General features: G+C 43.3%; 1 protein-coding gene across 5 annotated transcripts in view; it reads right to left on the bottom strand.

Moving 5' to 3' along the window:
* Positions 1–16,605, bottom strand: part of LOC138799057 (VPS10 domain-containing receptor SorCS1-like) — a 473,569-nt gene that overhangs the window by 147,125 nt on the left and 309,839 nt on the right. For all 5 annotated transcript variants that reach the window (XM_069979808.1, XM_069979809.1, XM_069979810.1 and 2 more), the window contains exon 7: positions 26–144. In XM_069979808.1, coding sequence (XP_069835909.1) covers positions 26–144 — 119 coding nt within the window. The remainder of the gene's footprint in view (positions 1–25; positions 145–16,605) is intronic.

The raw sequence follows: 16,605 nt of genomic DNA, 5'->3' as shown, positions 1-16,605 counted from the left end.
ATTGAGAAGGCTGACATTGACTCACCTGCACAAAGACATATTCATCCTGCACAATCAGCGAGTTAGTGTCGATGTATCCCGCAAAGGGCTTTGTCCTCACCGTCTCGGAGCAGTTGTTCATCTTGCAGACGATGTACTGAGCATCTGAAATCCAGGACAAGAGTCAATTACATGCAGATTTCCGTACCCTGATTACATTGTTGCAATCTAAGAGTTTTATTGTTGCCGTAAATGCGCCAAATCACCAAACATGTAATTTCGCAAGATGAAATCAAAGCGCGCAAATATGTTTGTGTATGTATGCAAAGCGGCCGAGACGCCATGCACGGAATATACATAGCCTCTCATCTAGTCAATGCCGACAAGAGATGTCACCGCCACATTCGCCGCTATCATTATCCCTGCTGGTGCATTATCAATACCCGTCCCCCCCGCTGAGTATCATCACATTCTGCTGGGAATCAGGATGGCGGAGGACAGGGAAGCTCTTACATTTACAGATATTATTTATGGGAAAATACAAAAAAACATCAGAGAGATCTCCCCGATCCTTCCCTTCATCTTCTCTGGAAACTCATTTGGCTACAAGTTCTTCATATTATGGACACTATGTCTGTGGGCGGACACCCAGTGGTTGTTATATAAATGAAGCCTTTGGAGGGTTCTAATATTGTGTAGGTTTCATGAGAAATTGAATCCTTAAAGGGGTACTCCACAGAAAAATCAACTGGTGTCAGAAAGTTATACAGATTTGCAAATAATTTCTAGTTAAAAAAAAAAAAATCCAGTCTTCCAGTATTTATCAGCTGCTATATGTCCTGCAGGAAGTGGTGTATTCTTTCCAGTCTGACACAACGCACTCTGCTGCCACCTCTGTCCAGAGCAGGAGAGGTTTTCTATGGGGATTGTCTGCTGCTCTGGACAGTTCCTAACATGGACAGAGGTGGCAGCAAAGAGCACTGTGTCAGACTGGAGAGAATACACCACTTCCTGCGGGACATGCAGCAGCTGATAAGTACTGGAAGACTGGAGATTTTTATTTTATTTTATAAATAGAAGTAAATTACAAATCTATAAAATTTTCTGACACCAGTTGATTTAAGACAAAAAAAAATCTCTAGAGTACCCCTTTAACTAAACTAAGGGAAGGGTAAGAATTGACACATCTGTACTAGCTACCCCCTCTAATATGATGTATGTCACCCAATTTCAATGGAGGTTGGCACTGCTCTATGTTCTTCTTGAAAAAGACTGACCTGGTTGACATTACAATGACTATTAGTAATAGCTGTGTCATAATGTTTTAGTTGTGCCTCATATGAGCCATATTATATCTGCTTTGCATAATGCCCTAAGATTCAGCTTTAATTTTTCGTTTGTAAATAAGGGTCACTGCTAGAGATAAGTGAAGGGAAATCCCACCGAATTGTTAAGGAAATTTGCAAAAAACAAAAAACAAAATGGCGGCTGCACATGCTGTCTGGAGCCATAATCCCTAGCGCCCGTCCAATCAGCTGCAGGCCCCTCTGTGATGTAAGCACCTCCCCCTCCCCTCTTTATAAGGAGGCGGCCAGTCAGCTGTGTGTGGAGGAGAGAGCAGGATGGCAGCAGGCAGTTACAGCAGAGCCGGGAGAGACTAACAGAGCAATATAGTGACGGAGAGGAGAGCAGGGAGAGACTAACAGAGCTATATAGGGACAGAGAGGAGAGCAGGGAGAGACTAACAGAGCGATATAGAGACAGAGAGGAGAGCAGGGAGAGACTAACAGAGCGATATAGGGACAGAGAGGAGAGGAATGGCGGAAATTGGTTGATTGACATTTTTTTTTGTTGTTGTGATTTTCCAATATTTGACACTTTTACAACATGCTTTAACAAATTCTCTTCTGTAATAGTCCCAGTACTGTAGCAAATCTTAACAAGTTTGACTGAAAATCCTCAAAGCTCTAGTCACTACAATGTCCTCCAGTATCTTCATCCACCCATCTGCTTCCAGGTTCAGACTCCTGCTTTATGCAGAAACTTTATTTTTTAGTTTTTATGTTTTGCATAAAGACCAAATGGCCTTAGTGTTGAAGCTTTGGCTGCAGTTTTTCAGCAAGTGAGACACCTAGTGGACAATTTTATAGCATTGTATTTCATACAGAAAACAAGCAAAAAAATAAAAATAAATGTAATATCTGTCAGACAACGCCCAACCACAGAGTCAACATTGTAGTGGGACACTACATTCATATTTGCATGTCTACATCCACCATTGTTATGTTACTGTGATATAACAAAGCAAATTAAGTCCAAACTTGAGATAAAAAATAGGTTGTTAGGCTTAGAAGACTAGTGTCTGTATGGTTAGTATCAGGGATCCCTTGTTAAAGATGCTCATCTACAGTATTAACCATACAAACTAGAAACAACACCTCCCATTCTGGAGGAACTGGCATATCTGTATAACATAGACATCCATTGGTTTCAATCGGAACTGTACAGTACCTACTTTCACCTGTGGTGGCACTGCATACAAACTGACCCATTGCTGTTGGGATTCCTCACATCCAATCACTAAACCCCTAATTGGTCTTTATGTAACCTTCTAAAATGGAGATCATCCATGGTGGACAACTCTCATCTCATACTAGATGAACCACAATCTCCTCCAAAAGGAAGAGTCCCCTTTCGATGGCAGTTTTAGGGTTCTTGCCCCTCATCCGCTTGGGTTCTGGTTCTTACTGAAAGCATTTAGAGGTTTATAGAGACTTATTTTTTGACAATGCTCCATCAGAACAACAGACAACAAGAAAACCATCAAGACATCAAGCGAAGGACGCCAGGTATGAATCGAACGGTAATCCGGTTATTGTAAGAATCCCCCTCGCGCCTCCTTTCTTCTCCTTCCTGGCCGCCTCCTTAGAGTGTGGAGACTCGGGAAAGGAGCAGATAATTGCAGGTGAACTGGCGCTCAGTTGTTCTGTTGTTCAGGTGCCAATGGCTCCTTGAAGGAATAAATCTGGGATCAGCTCCGTGGACAGATGGAGATATTCAAGCCGTGACCTCCTGGCTAGGAATTCAGACAAGATAAATGTTGTAGCAGCTGCTGCCGACACATTCGCTAACACCTTTGTGTCTGTAGACAGCTTGCACTCTTTTCCTGCTTATTTCTGGCAGAAAACAAATGTCTTAAATCCTCGCGGCTCCGCCACCAAATTCCTACAACTGGAGTCAAGTTCTGCTGCAAATTCTGTACTTTATATTCGAGGTGGCGGAGAGATAAGCTCATCCAACTCAAGCAAACTGGAAGACGAAACGCGTTCCAAGACCTAATCTGATTTATCAAGTCCAGAAATCCCCAAACCAGGAGAAATTAACTTTTTCATGACTGGAGCAATATATATATATATATATATATATATATATATATATATATATATATATAATTGGAATGTTCGGCCGATGTGTGATGTGACTTTCATCAGATTCATCGCTCTTAATTTATATCACGATTAGTGCCACGCTATTGTTGGTCATAGATAACACTTCTCTTGGATTGAGACCAACATGGGTAAAAGTTTGGTAGAACTTGATAGTAAAGGGGCTGAGAAAGTTGCAAAACTGACAATTTTACTGTGTTTTCCCCAAAATAACACAGTGTCATATTCATTTTTGCTTCCAAAGATGCGATAGGTCTTCTTTTCAGGAGATGTCTTGTTTTTCCATGCAGAAGAATTCACATTTTGCGTGCACAGCAGGGGCAGAGAATACGGTATGGTGGCTTCTGGCCACCAGGGAGAGCTCACCACAGCACACTCGTACAGCACAACAGGGACGAGCAGATGGTATGGTGGCTTCTGGTCACCAGGGGGAGCTCACCACAGCACACTGATACAGCACAGCAGGGACGAGCAGGTGGTATGGTGGCTTCTGGCCACCAGGGGGAGCTCACCATAGCACACTGGTACATAACAGCAGGGACAGCATACAGTGTGGCAGCAGGCTAAGGGATAACAGTAGACTGTGTGCAGCTCTACATATGGCGGCAGGGGACAACGAGGATGGCGGCAGGCAATCACACTCTTGCCTTGACATTTACAAATGACGGCCGCAGATGGCAGCAGGTGACAGTCTTCATGTCCTGCATGCAGCTGCTCTGCAATGGATGGTGATGGTAGGGGACAACAGTGGCGGGCTAGGTCTTATTTTTAGGGGTGTCTTAATTTTTGAGAAACAGGGCAAAGGCAAAAGAAGAAAGCTCCTGTCTGAAGCCGGAGAAGTGGAATATCCTGCCTTAAATGCTTCCAGATTTCCTTTTTTTTTGTCTCTGAATAAGAAGCCAAGCCCGATTTGATGTGACTCAGATTTAACAATTTTGTTGCTAAGTGTACATTGCATTATAACGCAGTAAGGTGATTTTTCTTATATAAAGTTATATACAGTGAAACCGTGAATTACAAGTAACTTGGTTTGAGAACATTTTGCAAGACAAGCTAACAATATCAGGCTATGTGCACACTACGTAAGAGATCGGCCGTTCCGTCGGTCACGGAACAGCTGGTCTCTGGCCGGATGATCTTTCGGCCGCGGAGCTCTGATGCCGGAGCCGCTCGCTTCACTGTGTGAACTGACAGGTCTTTCTGCGGCCGGAATTCACTGAATTCCGGCCGCAGAAAACTGACATGTCAGTTGTTTGCGGCGGCGTATAGGATCCTGGCTGGAGCGTGTACGATGTGTGTACGCTCCGGCCAGGATCCCATAGAACAACAGGCATTGTTCCACCGCGGTAAAAGTACGGTCGTTGTTGCCATCGGCAACAACGGCCGTACTTTTATGTAGTGTGAACATAGCCTAAATTGTAACCCAGTAAAGTAGCAAGATTTGGTAATATGGACACAGTGTCCCTATCCTGATACTGTACTTGGTAAAAAGCCCTCTTATTAACCCACTACTACCTGATTAACTCTGCCAGTGACTCGACACCTTCTGCCTTTCCTCCAGTGTCCATCAGCATCATGGACCCTGTATAATTGCAGAGATTCTCATGTGGAAGCGAGCAGCTCGGTCTTATCTCCTCTCCCTGCTGCCAGAGGACTGAGTGTGAGTGAGGCTGCGGTACCCTCCTTCTACAGCGTTCAGGTCGCCTCAATCCTCCGTAGACAGACGTAACCCAAGAGGTGAGTGCTTCAACTGCCCAGGACCTCATCCATTTTACTGCCATCTTGCCTACACGTGGCGCTGGATGGTGTATGACCAGCTCTGGGAGTCAGGTCGTGACATCACCATTTTATCCAGGAAGTGACATCACCATGTTATCCAGGAAGTGATATCACCGTGTTATCCAGGAAGTGACATCACCATGTTGTCCAAGAAGTGACATCACCATGTTATCCAGGAAGTGACATCACCATGTTATCCAGGAAGTGACATCACTGTGTTATCCAGGAAGTGACTTCACCATGTTATCCAGGAAGTGACATCATCATGTTATCCAGGAAGTGACATCACCATGTTATCCAGGAAGTGACATCACTGTGTTATCCAGGAAGTGACTTCACCATGTTATCCAGGAAGTGACATCATCATGTTATCCAGGAAGTGACATCACCATGTTATCCAGGAAGTGAAGCCTTGATGCAGAAGTAAGTGTCGAGAAAAAAAGCACTTTATGTGCATTTCCTGTAATAAGTGTATATTGGTGATTTGTATAACCTTTGAGGGGCAATACAATACTTTAATGAAAAAAAAAGGTTGCAGGACTTCTCCTTTATGTAACAAAAAAAAAAAAATAGTTGTACAGGGGTTAGAAAAACATTGCTGCTATTTTGTTTTTAAACAAAGGCAAATATTTCCATTGCTTGTGTCTGATATTGGGAGTTATTGGACTCAATACTCAATATCACTTACAACCTATTGAAAGGGGTGGCGCCTTTTTTTCAAAAGAAGTAAACATGTATTTTTTAATTCTAGACAACACCTTTAGACTAGGTTCACACTAAGTAAGTGCAGCGGAAATCATGGCCGTTGTTACAACTGAAATATCTGTTCTCTGTGGCCGCAGAAAACCCTGTGAGTGCACACTATGGCTCCGGCCGCACGCTCCATAGTGTGCAGTGGGGAGTCCTGGGGAGACGCACTAATGCGCCCACATCAGAACTCCGTGTCCCAAAAGAGCATTCAGAGGGGACTGCAGTACCGGCCAGGATGATCTTTTCAGAGACCGGACGGGTCACAGAACAGCCGGCCTCTTACTAAGTGTGAACATAGCCTTAAACTGAATCTGTCACCTATAATGGGGGATATAAATTTGGAATTATATTTTTATATATGTTGTCCATGTTTTTATTTTCACTAAAATTATAATTTTTCGGCTGTACAAGTGTCAAAGAGGTGTGGCCTATTTGTGGCAATTGGTGGCTGTGTTTGTACCTCAATTGGATACAACAGTACATGTGCAGGGTTCACTAATCTATGCTGAGCCATGCAATACCATGGGGATTGAAGTAAACCGAGGCTACACCGGCTTGAAAATAAACACAGACTATACACATATATATATATATTTTATGGGCTATACCAATGTCCAGGGGGGGGGGGGGGGGGGGCGTAATAGTAGTAATGTATTATCATCCATGCAGCAGTATTGGCAGTTCACTATCGCCGTTGTGGGTGAGAGATTTCCTTTAAATTTCATAATATCTGTTATCATGGTCTATATTTATCTAATGTTGGATGAATTATAGTAGAGATTGATAAACTTTCATTGTTGTAATCATCAGTATTAATGGAGGTCGACTATACAATGTGTAAGCAGGAGGCCGGGCCACTTATTACACATAACATACAATATCAGCGGTACTTCCTCACATCTATTTTTACATCTCGAAATTGTCATCACCATGAAAATGTCACGGCAAATTAAGACCTTTTTATAGCTGCAGTCGTCTATTACTCCTGCTGCTTAGCTCATATTAAAAATTGCTTGCTTATTCTACGTACTGAGATGTTGGATGGTTTGATTAGAAAAGGAAAATAATATCCTTAAAGGTATGTGCAAACCCTGTGCCATAGATGCAATGCTGGGCTCATCTGCAAGCATGCCTTCTCCTCCCCTCTCCCTCCTTGATTAATTGTTGTACAGGGCTCCTCTGCAAGCACACCTCCTCCCTCCCTGATTATTTGTTGTACAGGGTTCAGCTGCAATCATGCCTCCCCTCTCCCCCCTGATTAATTGTTGTAAAGAGCTCAGTTGCAAGCACGCCTCCTCCCACCCTGAATAATTGATAAACAGTGCTCAGCTGCAATCACTGGGCCCTAAATAAGAGAAAGCATAGGGGGATAAGGAGCAAGGAGGCATGCCCAGGACCTCATCCATGTCACTGCCATCTTGCCTACATGTGGCGCTGGATGGTGTATGACCGCTGCTTCCCTCTTACCCCTGAATTAAGCTTATTCACTGATAACAGATCCAGGCCACCAGCACTAGTACCAGCAAGTATCAGCACCAGCAGCCTCCTCCCTCCCTGATTATTTGTTATACATGGCTCATCTGCAAGCATGCCTCCTCTCTCCCTCCCTGATTAATTGTTGTACAGTGCTCAGCTGCAAGCACGCCTCCTCCCATCCTCTTCCTCCCCACCCTGAATAATTGATAAACAGTGCTCAGCTGCAATCACTTGGCCCTAAATCAGAGAAAGAATAGGGGAAGAAGGAGTAAGGAGGCATGCTTGCAGAAGTTGGAAATCACATCTATGGCGCTTTAGCTCTGAAGGAAAATTTAATAACTTTACAAATGGCCATCAGAACAAACAGATGTATAGTTAGTTTTATTTTACTCTAACCAGGGTCTACAGCTCTGTACCGCATACTGAGCTGACAGATTTCCTTAAACCGGTTAATAGTAATAGCTGGGGTGGATGATGGAGATGTTTTTGTCTACCTTTGGGTGAGGTATTGGTGGGGTTATTGACTGCTCCACCGGTGTTTTAGAACAGAAGTGGTTAACTGATGCCTGGTAGCTTAGAGTAATGATAAGTAGTAAATCATGGTAAGTCTAGGCCCCTCTACACCTTGCCGAACCCCTCTACACCCATCACGTAAACAGGTTACAGATCAGCAAAAATTAGGTGGTAGAAAAAGTTGCAGGTGCAGGGATGATAAATCCCCCTTGGGTTAAGAAGTGCCAGCAGGAATCGGCTATCTGACAGCGGAGATACCAGAGGTAGTAGTGATCATAAGCGTAGACTAGTGAGCAAGCAAGATGTCAACTTCTTTGGACCAGAAGTACAGAACATAGAGAAGGTGCAGAGTCTGGAGGAGACTTTGGGTTATGGAAGAGATTCCGTATATATATTCTAAACTGGCCATGCCAATTATTCTCATAGTGAGTAGGTTACATTTGTCAAGTCTTCTATAGAACCATGCTAGATGAAGCAAAAATAAGCTTTTTCTCCTTCAGATCAATTATACTTGGTGTTGCTGGAGAACACGAATCACTTATTAAGACATTTTTCTCTTTAAAAAAAAAAAAAAAAAATCAAAACTTTTTTCAAACTTTTTCTTAATTATTGGCCGGCGCGTAACTTGTCATTGACTTTAGTGGATTTAATCTTCATTCTTCCGCTGATTAGAGCTTCACACGGCACAGCAGAGTCACCAGCTCCGCACCATCTGTTCCTGAAATTCACATTGTGTGTCAAAAAAAAAAATTAAATTTGACCTAGAATAGGAAAAATTTTAAATGTATTTAACACAAATGAGAACAGCATAAAAAAAACTCCAGAAGTTTTTCCTCCTTGGTAACTTTTCACATCACCTTCGACTTGACATTTGCAAATATGCAAATTCACCAAAAGATCTTCATGTAGGTAATTGACTTTGAAATGACGGCAATCATGTACATTTACCCAAATCAGAGAAATTCCGTGGGAGATGAAATGAGAAGACTTGTGTCATGTAGGTACCTGGGAGTGAGGAGGACATGATACGACAATTGGATGTGGCAGTGGCTGGCGTCTCTGCGGTGCTGCCTATGAGCAGTAATTGTCTGGAGGTGTCTGCTGATTTGTTACTCCGGCCTCCCCTCCATCTTTGCCTCATTTGCAGCCATCGGCAAAGAAGGGAAGGTAGACAGCGAAATCATAATCATTTCATGAGATGCCGAGGCACCCAGGATAAATTCACTTATCCGTTTGCTTCATTTATTACATTTGAGCCTCATTAGTGTCAGTTTAGGTGCTCCATGACTGAAGGCATTTCCATGGTTAAATCCAATTAGATGTGACTCCTCTTGGTCTTTAAGGTAGGAGCAAGAACTTTCCAGCTATCCTCTATTATATCCAACTTATAATTCCTTTCATCTAACGTTCTTGGGACTACAGCGATGTTGGTTTATGGGACAAATTATGGGATATTTACCTCCTCCACGATGGCGCAATGTTGAAGACAAGTCATCTTTTGGCTTAATAGAAGCTCCAGGCTGGTCTTAAAGCGGCAGTACTGTCGATAAAGACACAAAACTCAATGACGTTAATAATTATTAGAGATGACCGCAACTGGAGCATGTCTAAACCCAATCAATTGGCATTTGAATACTAGTGGCTGAAGAAGTTGGATGCAGGTCTAGGGAGACCAGGAAAACACAGGCCATAGAATGTATGCATGGTTTCCCAGACATCCTAGGGCTGCATACAACTTCTTCAGCCACTGGTATTCAAATGCCGAATGATCTCTCTCGAGCATGCTTGAGTTGCTCTCTTCTGTAATAATGATATTTCAGGTCTTCAAACCTAGCAAAAGGTGCCATGGATCCGGCACAAGGTTCCTATGGGCCTTGAATGGTGTAGCCACCAAAGAAGGCCAGTGTTAAACTGATCAGGTAAGAGTCGTAATGGGATTAGCAGGTCATCAATCACATGGACCATTGACCTTCGGCTGTATAGTCAAAAGAAAGCTAAGGATTAGGTTCCTTAATGGGATTTGTACATCATCAATGACACAAGAGTATCAGTATAACATAATTCTGACCCCAGCATGGGTCAAGGCCATCAATACAGAACAGACTCACTATGGATGTCTGGTTGTGTAACTAACAAGGAGGTCAAATGCTGAAATATCATGGGAAACATGGACATTCAATGGCAAGCCTAGGATGCTATAGATATAAATCAAAGTAACCATGGACCTTTAGTTGCGCGGCCACCAAGAAAGGTTGTGTACCCAACGAGGAGATTAAATGCTGAGCCATCAGGTAAGGTCCACAATAAGATACAAGGACATTCAATGGCAAGTGATCCACAGAACTTCCTTCTAATTCCAGTCTGAGATGCTATGGATCCAAAGAAAAGTTAGCATGGACCTTTGGTTATGTGGCCACCAAGGAAGGTTATGTAGCCAGGAAGGCAAGTGTTAAACTATTAGGAAAGTTCTTTAATGAGAGCAGAACATCATTGGCATTTGAGGATTAGTACAACGCCATCCTGATCCAACAAAGAGTTACCAATCGTAAGTTGTGTAGCAGGGAGGTCGAGTTTTGGACTGTCAGGAAAACTTCTTGATAGGATTGGCGCACAAGTATTAACACATCATCCTGGTGATGGTGCCATGGATCCAACACAGAGTGACCGTGGTGGTTGTGTGGTCATCAGAAGCATTCCTTGATGGCATAATTGTTAGTGCACACTGGATTAGCTGAAATTTTGTGTACATTTTACAATATATTCTGAAATTTATTCTCATACATAGATGTAGATGGTGCTCGAGCAAGAACTACACTTTGCAGCAGCTCCCCACTTTGTCTCAAGTCAGATACCCTAATATAATAGGGCCCATCAACCTCAACAGGAGAAATCCTTTAACTTTTATAGCGACCCTTTAGCTAAGCTTTTCCTTGTGACGCACAGTTGTTGCCACTTCAGAATCTTTCATCTATATTCTCCATGTGATTGGGTTGCTGGGAGCTCACCATCACCTTTCCTTTGGGATTATGGGATGAGCGACTTTATTTGCAGTGACTGAAATATTTGCACATAAATTAAAGAGCGGATTTCTCCCCGGCTCTGCGCACAGCTGACAAATCCTCCGCATAAACTTCTAATTGGCTTCAAGAAAAACTCCACTGGATTTATTAATGGGAGGGATCTGGGACGTTCCTCATCCGCCTTCTAGCAACAGAGTGTTTTAACTAAGGATGCTTCTTCTCTTTTCCGACCAGATTATAGACAACCCTGAGCATAGTCGCTATTACCTGGATTTCTGCACCAATTACTTATTACTGTGGTTGTGATTGTGACAATACTAGACAAATGCAATCAGTCAAAGCTATATAATAATAATAATAATAATAATAATAATAATAATAATAATAATAATAATAATACAAACTTTTGGTTTGATAAGGCAAAAATGCAAAAAGAATGACAATACTGATGTCTGTAAAGCATGGACCTGCTCTGCTACGCTTCCATTTTACACCCTTTATCCCACTTCAGGAGGCGGAAACTGGACGCCGGTTGCTGGAAGGCACAAGGCCACTACACCCAAGTGGTCTTGGCATGGGTAGTGGCTGGCCAAACAAGCCAGACAGCCCTGGTTCCAAGCAGACATGGGGGACCCAGGTAGCAGTATTCTTGATAACAGAAGAAGGAAGCATTTTTGTCTGATAAGATATAGTCCAACGCTTATATTTGCTTGAACTCTTGATTTGTGCAGTTTGCTAAAACTACAATGCCTCTTTAGGCTTGCCTGTAATATATGGAAAATGCTGTGTTTACTAAAGATTCTCCTCTCTTGAATATTAACATATCTGCTAACCATTAGGTTAAAGGGAAACTAAGAAGAATCTAACCTGCTGATATATCCCTATTGCACATGGGGTAAGTTTCTTCCCTTCACCCTCTGTGCCATTTTTGTGGTATGATTGGTTTTATTTTTATGCTAATTAACCTTTTGGTGCACTGGGGGCTGGACTTCCTCCCCAGTGCACCGTTCCACCCCTAGCTGGCCCGCCCCCTCCTAATGAATATTAGCAGAGTGGCAGTAGGAATAAGTGGGAAAGTAGGACAGAGAACTATAAGACTTATTATCTTAAATTAAAGCACAATATAAATTACAATGTGTGATACATTGGGGTTTTCTTTTTCTGGACTTCCCCTTTAAATCCCCTCCACGAACAGTAAAAGCAGCACAAGATCAAGACAATAAAAGATGCTGCCATAATCTGCCGCTTGTCTCTGTATAAGAGGCCTCTGCTCCCAGCCCTGATCTGAAGAAAGGATCCGATTCCCTTTTATTTATTTTTATTTTAATTGAATTTAATATCCGCCGATCTAGGGCTGGAATGAAGCCGTATAATGCTGCACTGAGCGCGCCTTTAATCCGCCTCCAAGAAGGAAGACGCTTCTATAAAGGTTCCTATAAATGATTTCAAATGCTTTCTATTAACATAAGAACGATAACTATTCATTCGCACTAAAACTTGTCTGTGCGCTCGGGCAGGCCTGGCGGAGAGGGACTCGTCTGTAGAGAGTATGGTGGTGGTGGGGAAGGAGTGGACGGGGGGATAGGGGTGGAGATAAATGTAATGGATGATGGCTTCTACTATTACAATGTCTATAACAAGACAATAAACCACTCAATGCAAAACAGATACATGGACTAAAGGAACTCTCCAGATTAAATGGATATACTATGTTATATGTAGTGCAACACTAATATCTAGAGATGACTTCAACTTGAGTCCGATCGCTGAGTCCAATAAAAGTTGAATGCAGCCCTAGGGCTGCCTGGAAAACATTGGTACAGCCATAGGCTATGTTCATACTACGTTAAACTACGGCCGTAGTTTTGGGGAGTTGAACATAGCCTTGTGTGCAACGGGATCCCAGCCGGAGCGTACACACATCGTATACGCTCCGGCCGGGATTCCATGCTGCGCCGGAAAAAACTGACATGTCAGTTTTCTGCGGACGAAATTCACTGAATTCCGTCCGCAGAAAGACCTGTCAGTTCAAACAGTGAAGCAAGCGGCTCCGGCCGCTCGCTTCACTGTGGGCTATGGGAAGCTCTGACGCGGGCACGCGCTAATGCGCCCGCATCAGTGCTCCGCGGCCAGAAAGATCACCCGACCGGTACTTAAGTAATGTGAACATAGCCTCAGGCTGTATCTAGGTTTTCCCAGACTCCCTAGGGCTGCATCCAACTTTTTCAGCCATCGTAATAAAATGCATTCGAGCATGCCCAAGTTGTGCTCATCACTACTAATAACACACAGCAGCTATACTGCCTATGTATTTTTTCCTTTTTGGGCACATTGAGAAAACATCCACAGTGTATGGGGGAAAAAAGTAAAAGAACCTATCAGGATCACCAGGGTTTTTGCATTAATTGCTAATAAAATTTGATCAGAATAATAGATAAACGTAATAAACTAATAACACATAGCACAGGCCGCCATACAGTTCATGTTGTTCATTGAGCACATTGAGGAAACATCGACAGGGCAGGGAGAAAATGTATGATAATTCCTTGGAAGTGCCGGTATTTCTATAGTGAATTATAGAAAATGTGGCCTGATGGTGGTACGTGCTAGGCCAAATATATAGACAAATACACTTGGGGGAACATTGATCATTGTCTATCGTAGAGGGCCCGCTTGTGCATAAATCTATTTGTAAATGCTTGTTTTGTGTAAGTTTATTCGCAACTGTGCTCTCTGTCCCGCTAGCATCAGAGGGGCGGGTGGGGACACAATGGGAGTGCAGCAGCGGCTCTGCGGGGACATTTTCAAGTTTATGTGTATAAGAAGGACAGGAGAGATGACTGTTGGCCAAGGATCATTCACTTGAAAGTTATTGAAGACGTGTAAACTCCTTAAAGGGGTTATCCAACACTACAAAAACATGGCCACTTTTCCCCTTTTCTCGTCTCCAATTCCGGTGTGGTTTGCAATTGAGCTCCATTTACTTCAATGGAACTGAGTTTGAAACCCCACTCAATCTGGAGACAAAAGAGGCGGGAAAGTAGCCATGTTTTTGTAGCACTTGATAACCCTTTTAAGAGGTTGGAATCAGGCAGAGTAACCACTCAGCCTGTACTGTCTTGCCCAAAGTTGCCCAATACCCACTGAATGTCCAAAATGCAACCAACTTGTGTCCACTGAACCATGGAAGACGCAGCTATGTTATTTAACACATTTATGAAAAGAAATGTATATGTTATATCCATAAAGGCCCTAGAATGGTTTGTTCCATGTCCTGTGTCATGAGCCGCCAGTGCTAATCTGTGATTGATACGATGCCAGAGAATTGCGATCCAGCTTTCCCTTCAGTAATTCTGCAGCTCCAGACATTTTGCCAGCCATGACACGGACTCCATCAGATAAAAACCCTTTGATAAGTCACACAAATTTACACATTTTGGAGTACAATGGTAATGGGTTTTCAAAAACAAAAAAATCCTAAAAAATTATGAGATGAGCGAATGTCTGGAAACTCATTCATGGGGGATTGGGTTGAATCTACCATCAAATCCAATTTGGATTAAACGACTGATTTGGATACGCACATATCCCACTGCTCACGCCTTGCTGCTAATTTACATTTGTTGGTTCTGTATAGTAGTAAGGTAGTGAAGCTCACTGGTGAGGCACACCTCACAGTCTGGTGGGCACAGGGTCCCTTTCTGTGTTAGGATTTGAACATAGCAGGGTCTCCATGCAGTGGCTATACAGATAATGGCAGCCCAGCATGTACCTAGGGGGCAGTGTAGCTGAACGTGGCGAACTCAGAGAGCACAGGAGAGCTGCTGAACAGCAGAAGAGACTCCCTCTATTAGGGGGGCTATGGGGTTGTTTTGTTGTAAAGTGTGTCTCTTAGTAAATCCGGAAGAGTAAATGGGGGGGGGGGGGCTTGATTTAAGGCTGATCTTAATAAATGTCCCCCTATGTATTTCTACACTGTGCTGTCGGGTTACTACAGATGGAGCAGTATGTATTTCTACACTGTGCTGTCGGGTTACTACAGATGGAGCAGTATGTATTTCTACACTGTGCTGTTGTGTTACTACAGATGGAGCAGTATGTATTTCTACACTGTGCTGTCGGGTTACTACAGATGGAGCAGTATGTATTTCTACACTGTGCTGTTGTGTTACTACAGATGGAGCAGTATGTATTTCTACACTGTGTTGTCGGGTTACTACAGATGGAGCAGTATGTATTTCTACACTGTGCTGTCGGGTTACTACAGATGGAGCAGTATGTATTTCTACACTGTGCTGTCGGGTTACTATAGATGGAGCAGTATCTATTTCTACACTGTGCTGTCGGGTTACTACAGATGGAGCAGTATGTATTTCTACACTGTGCTGTCGGGTTACTACAGATGGAGCAGTATGTATTTCTACACTGTGCTGTCGAGTTACTACAGATGGAGCAGTATGTATTTCTACACTGTGCTGTCGGGTTACTACAGATGGAGCAGTATGTATTTCTACACTGTGCTGTCGAGTTACTACAGATGGAGCAGTATGTATTTCTACACTGTGCTGTCGGGTTACTACAGATGGAGCAGTATGTATTTCTACACTGTGCTGTCGGGTTACTACAGATGGAGCAGTATGTATTTCTACACTGTGCTGTCGGGTTACTACAGATGGAGCAGTATGTATTTCTACACTGTGCTGTCGAGTTACTACAGATGGAGCAGTATGTATTTCTACACTGTGCTGTCGGGTTACTACAGATGGAGCAGTATGTATTTCTACACTGTGCTGTCGAGTTACTACAGATGGAGCAGTATGTATTTCTACACTGTGCTGTCGGGTTACTACAGATGGAGCAGTATGTATTTCTACACTGTGCTGTCGGGTTACTACAGATGGAGCAGTATGTATTTCTACACTGTGCTGTCGGGTTACTACAGATGGAGCAGTATGTATTTCTACACTGTGCTGTCGGGTTACTACAGATGGAGCAGTATGTATTTCTACACTGTGCTGTCGGGTTACTACAGATGGAGCAGTATGTATTTCTACACTGTGCTGTCGGGTTACTACAGATGGAGCAGTATGTATTTCTACACTGTGCTGTCAGGTTACTACAGATGGAGCAGTATGTATTTCTACACTGTGCTGTCGGGTTACTACAGATGGAGCAGTATGTATTTCTACACTGTGCTGTCGAGTTACTACAGATGGAGCAGTATGTATTTCTACACTGTGCTGTCGGGTTACTACAGATGGAGCAGTATGTATTTCTACACTGTGCTGTCGGGTTACTACAGATGGAGCAGTATGTATTTCTACACTGTGCTGTCGGGTTACTACAGATGGAGCAGTATGTATTTCTACACTGTGCTGTCGGGTTACTACAGATGGAGCAGTATGTATTTCTACACTGTGCTGTTGGGTTACTACTAGAGATGAGCGAATGCGCAGGATTTCTGGTTCGTATGAACCAGAACTCTCGGCGTCTGATTCCCGCTATCTGCCCGCTCCGTGCAGTGGGTGGATACAGCCTAAGGACCGCCTGGAAAACTGGTATACAGCCTGCAGACAGCGGGAATCAGACGCCGAGAGTTCTGGTTCATACGAACCAGAAATCCGGCGGGTTCGCTCATCTCT

Source organism: Dendropsophus ebraccatus, chromosome 8 (genome assembly GCF_027789765.1).
Source record: "Dendropsophus ebraccatus isolate aDenEbr1 chromosome 8, aDenEbr1.pat, whole genome shotgun sequence".
Taxonomy (NCBI): Eukaryota; Metazoa; Chordata; class Amphibia; order Anura; family Hylidae; genus Dendropsophus; species Dendropsophus ebraccatus.
The sequence above is the reverse complement of the archived record's forward strand: the minus strand, read 5'-3'. Positions and strand labels throughout refer to the sequence as shown.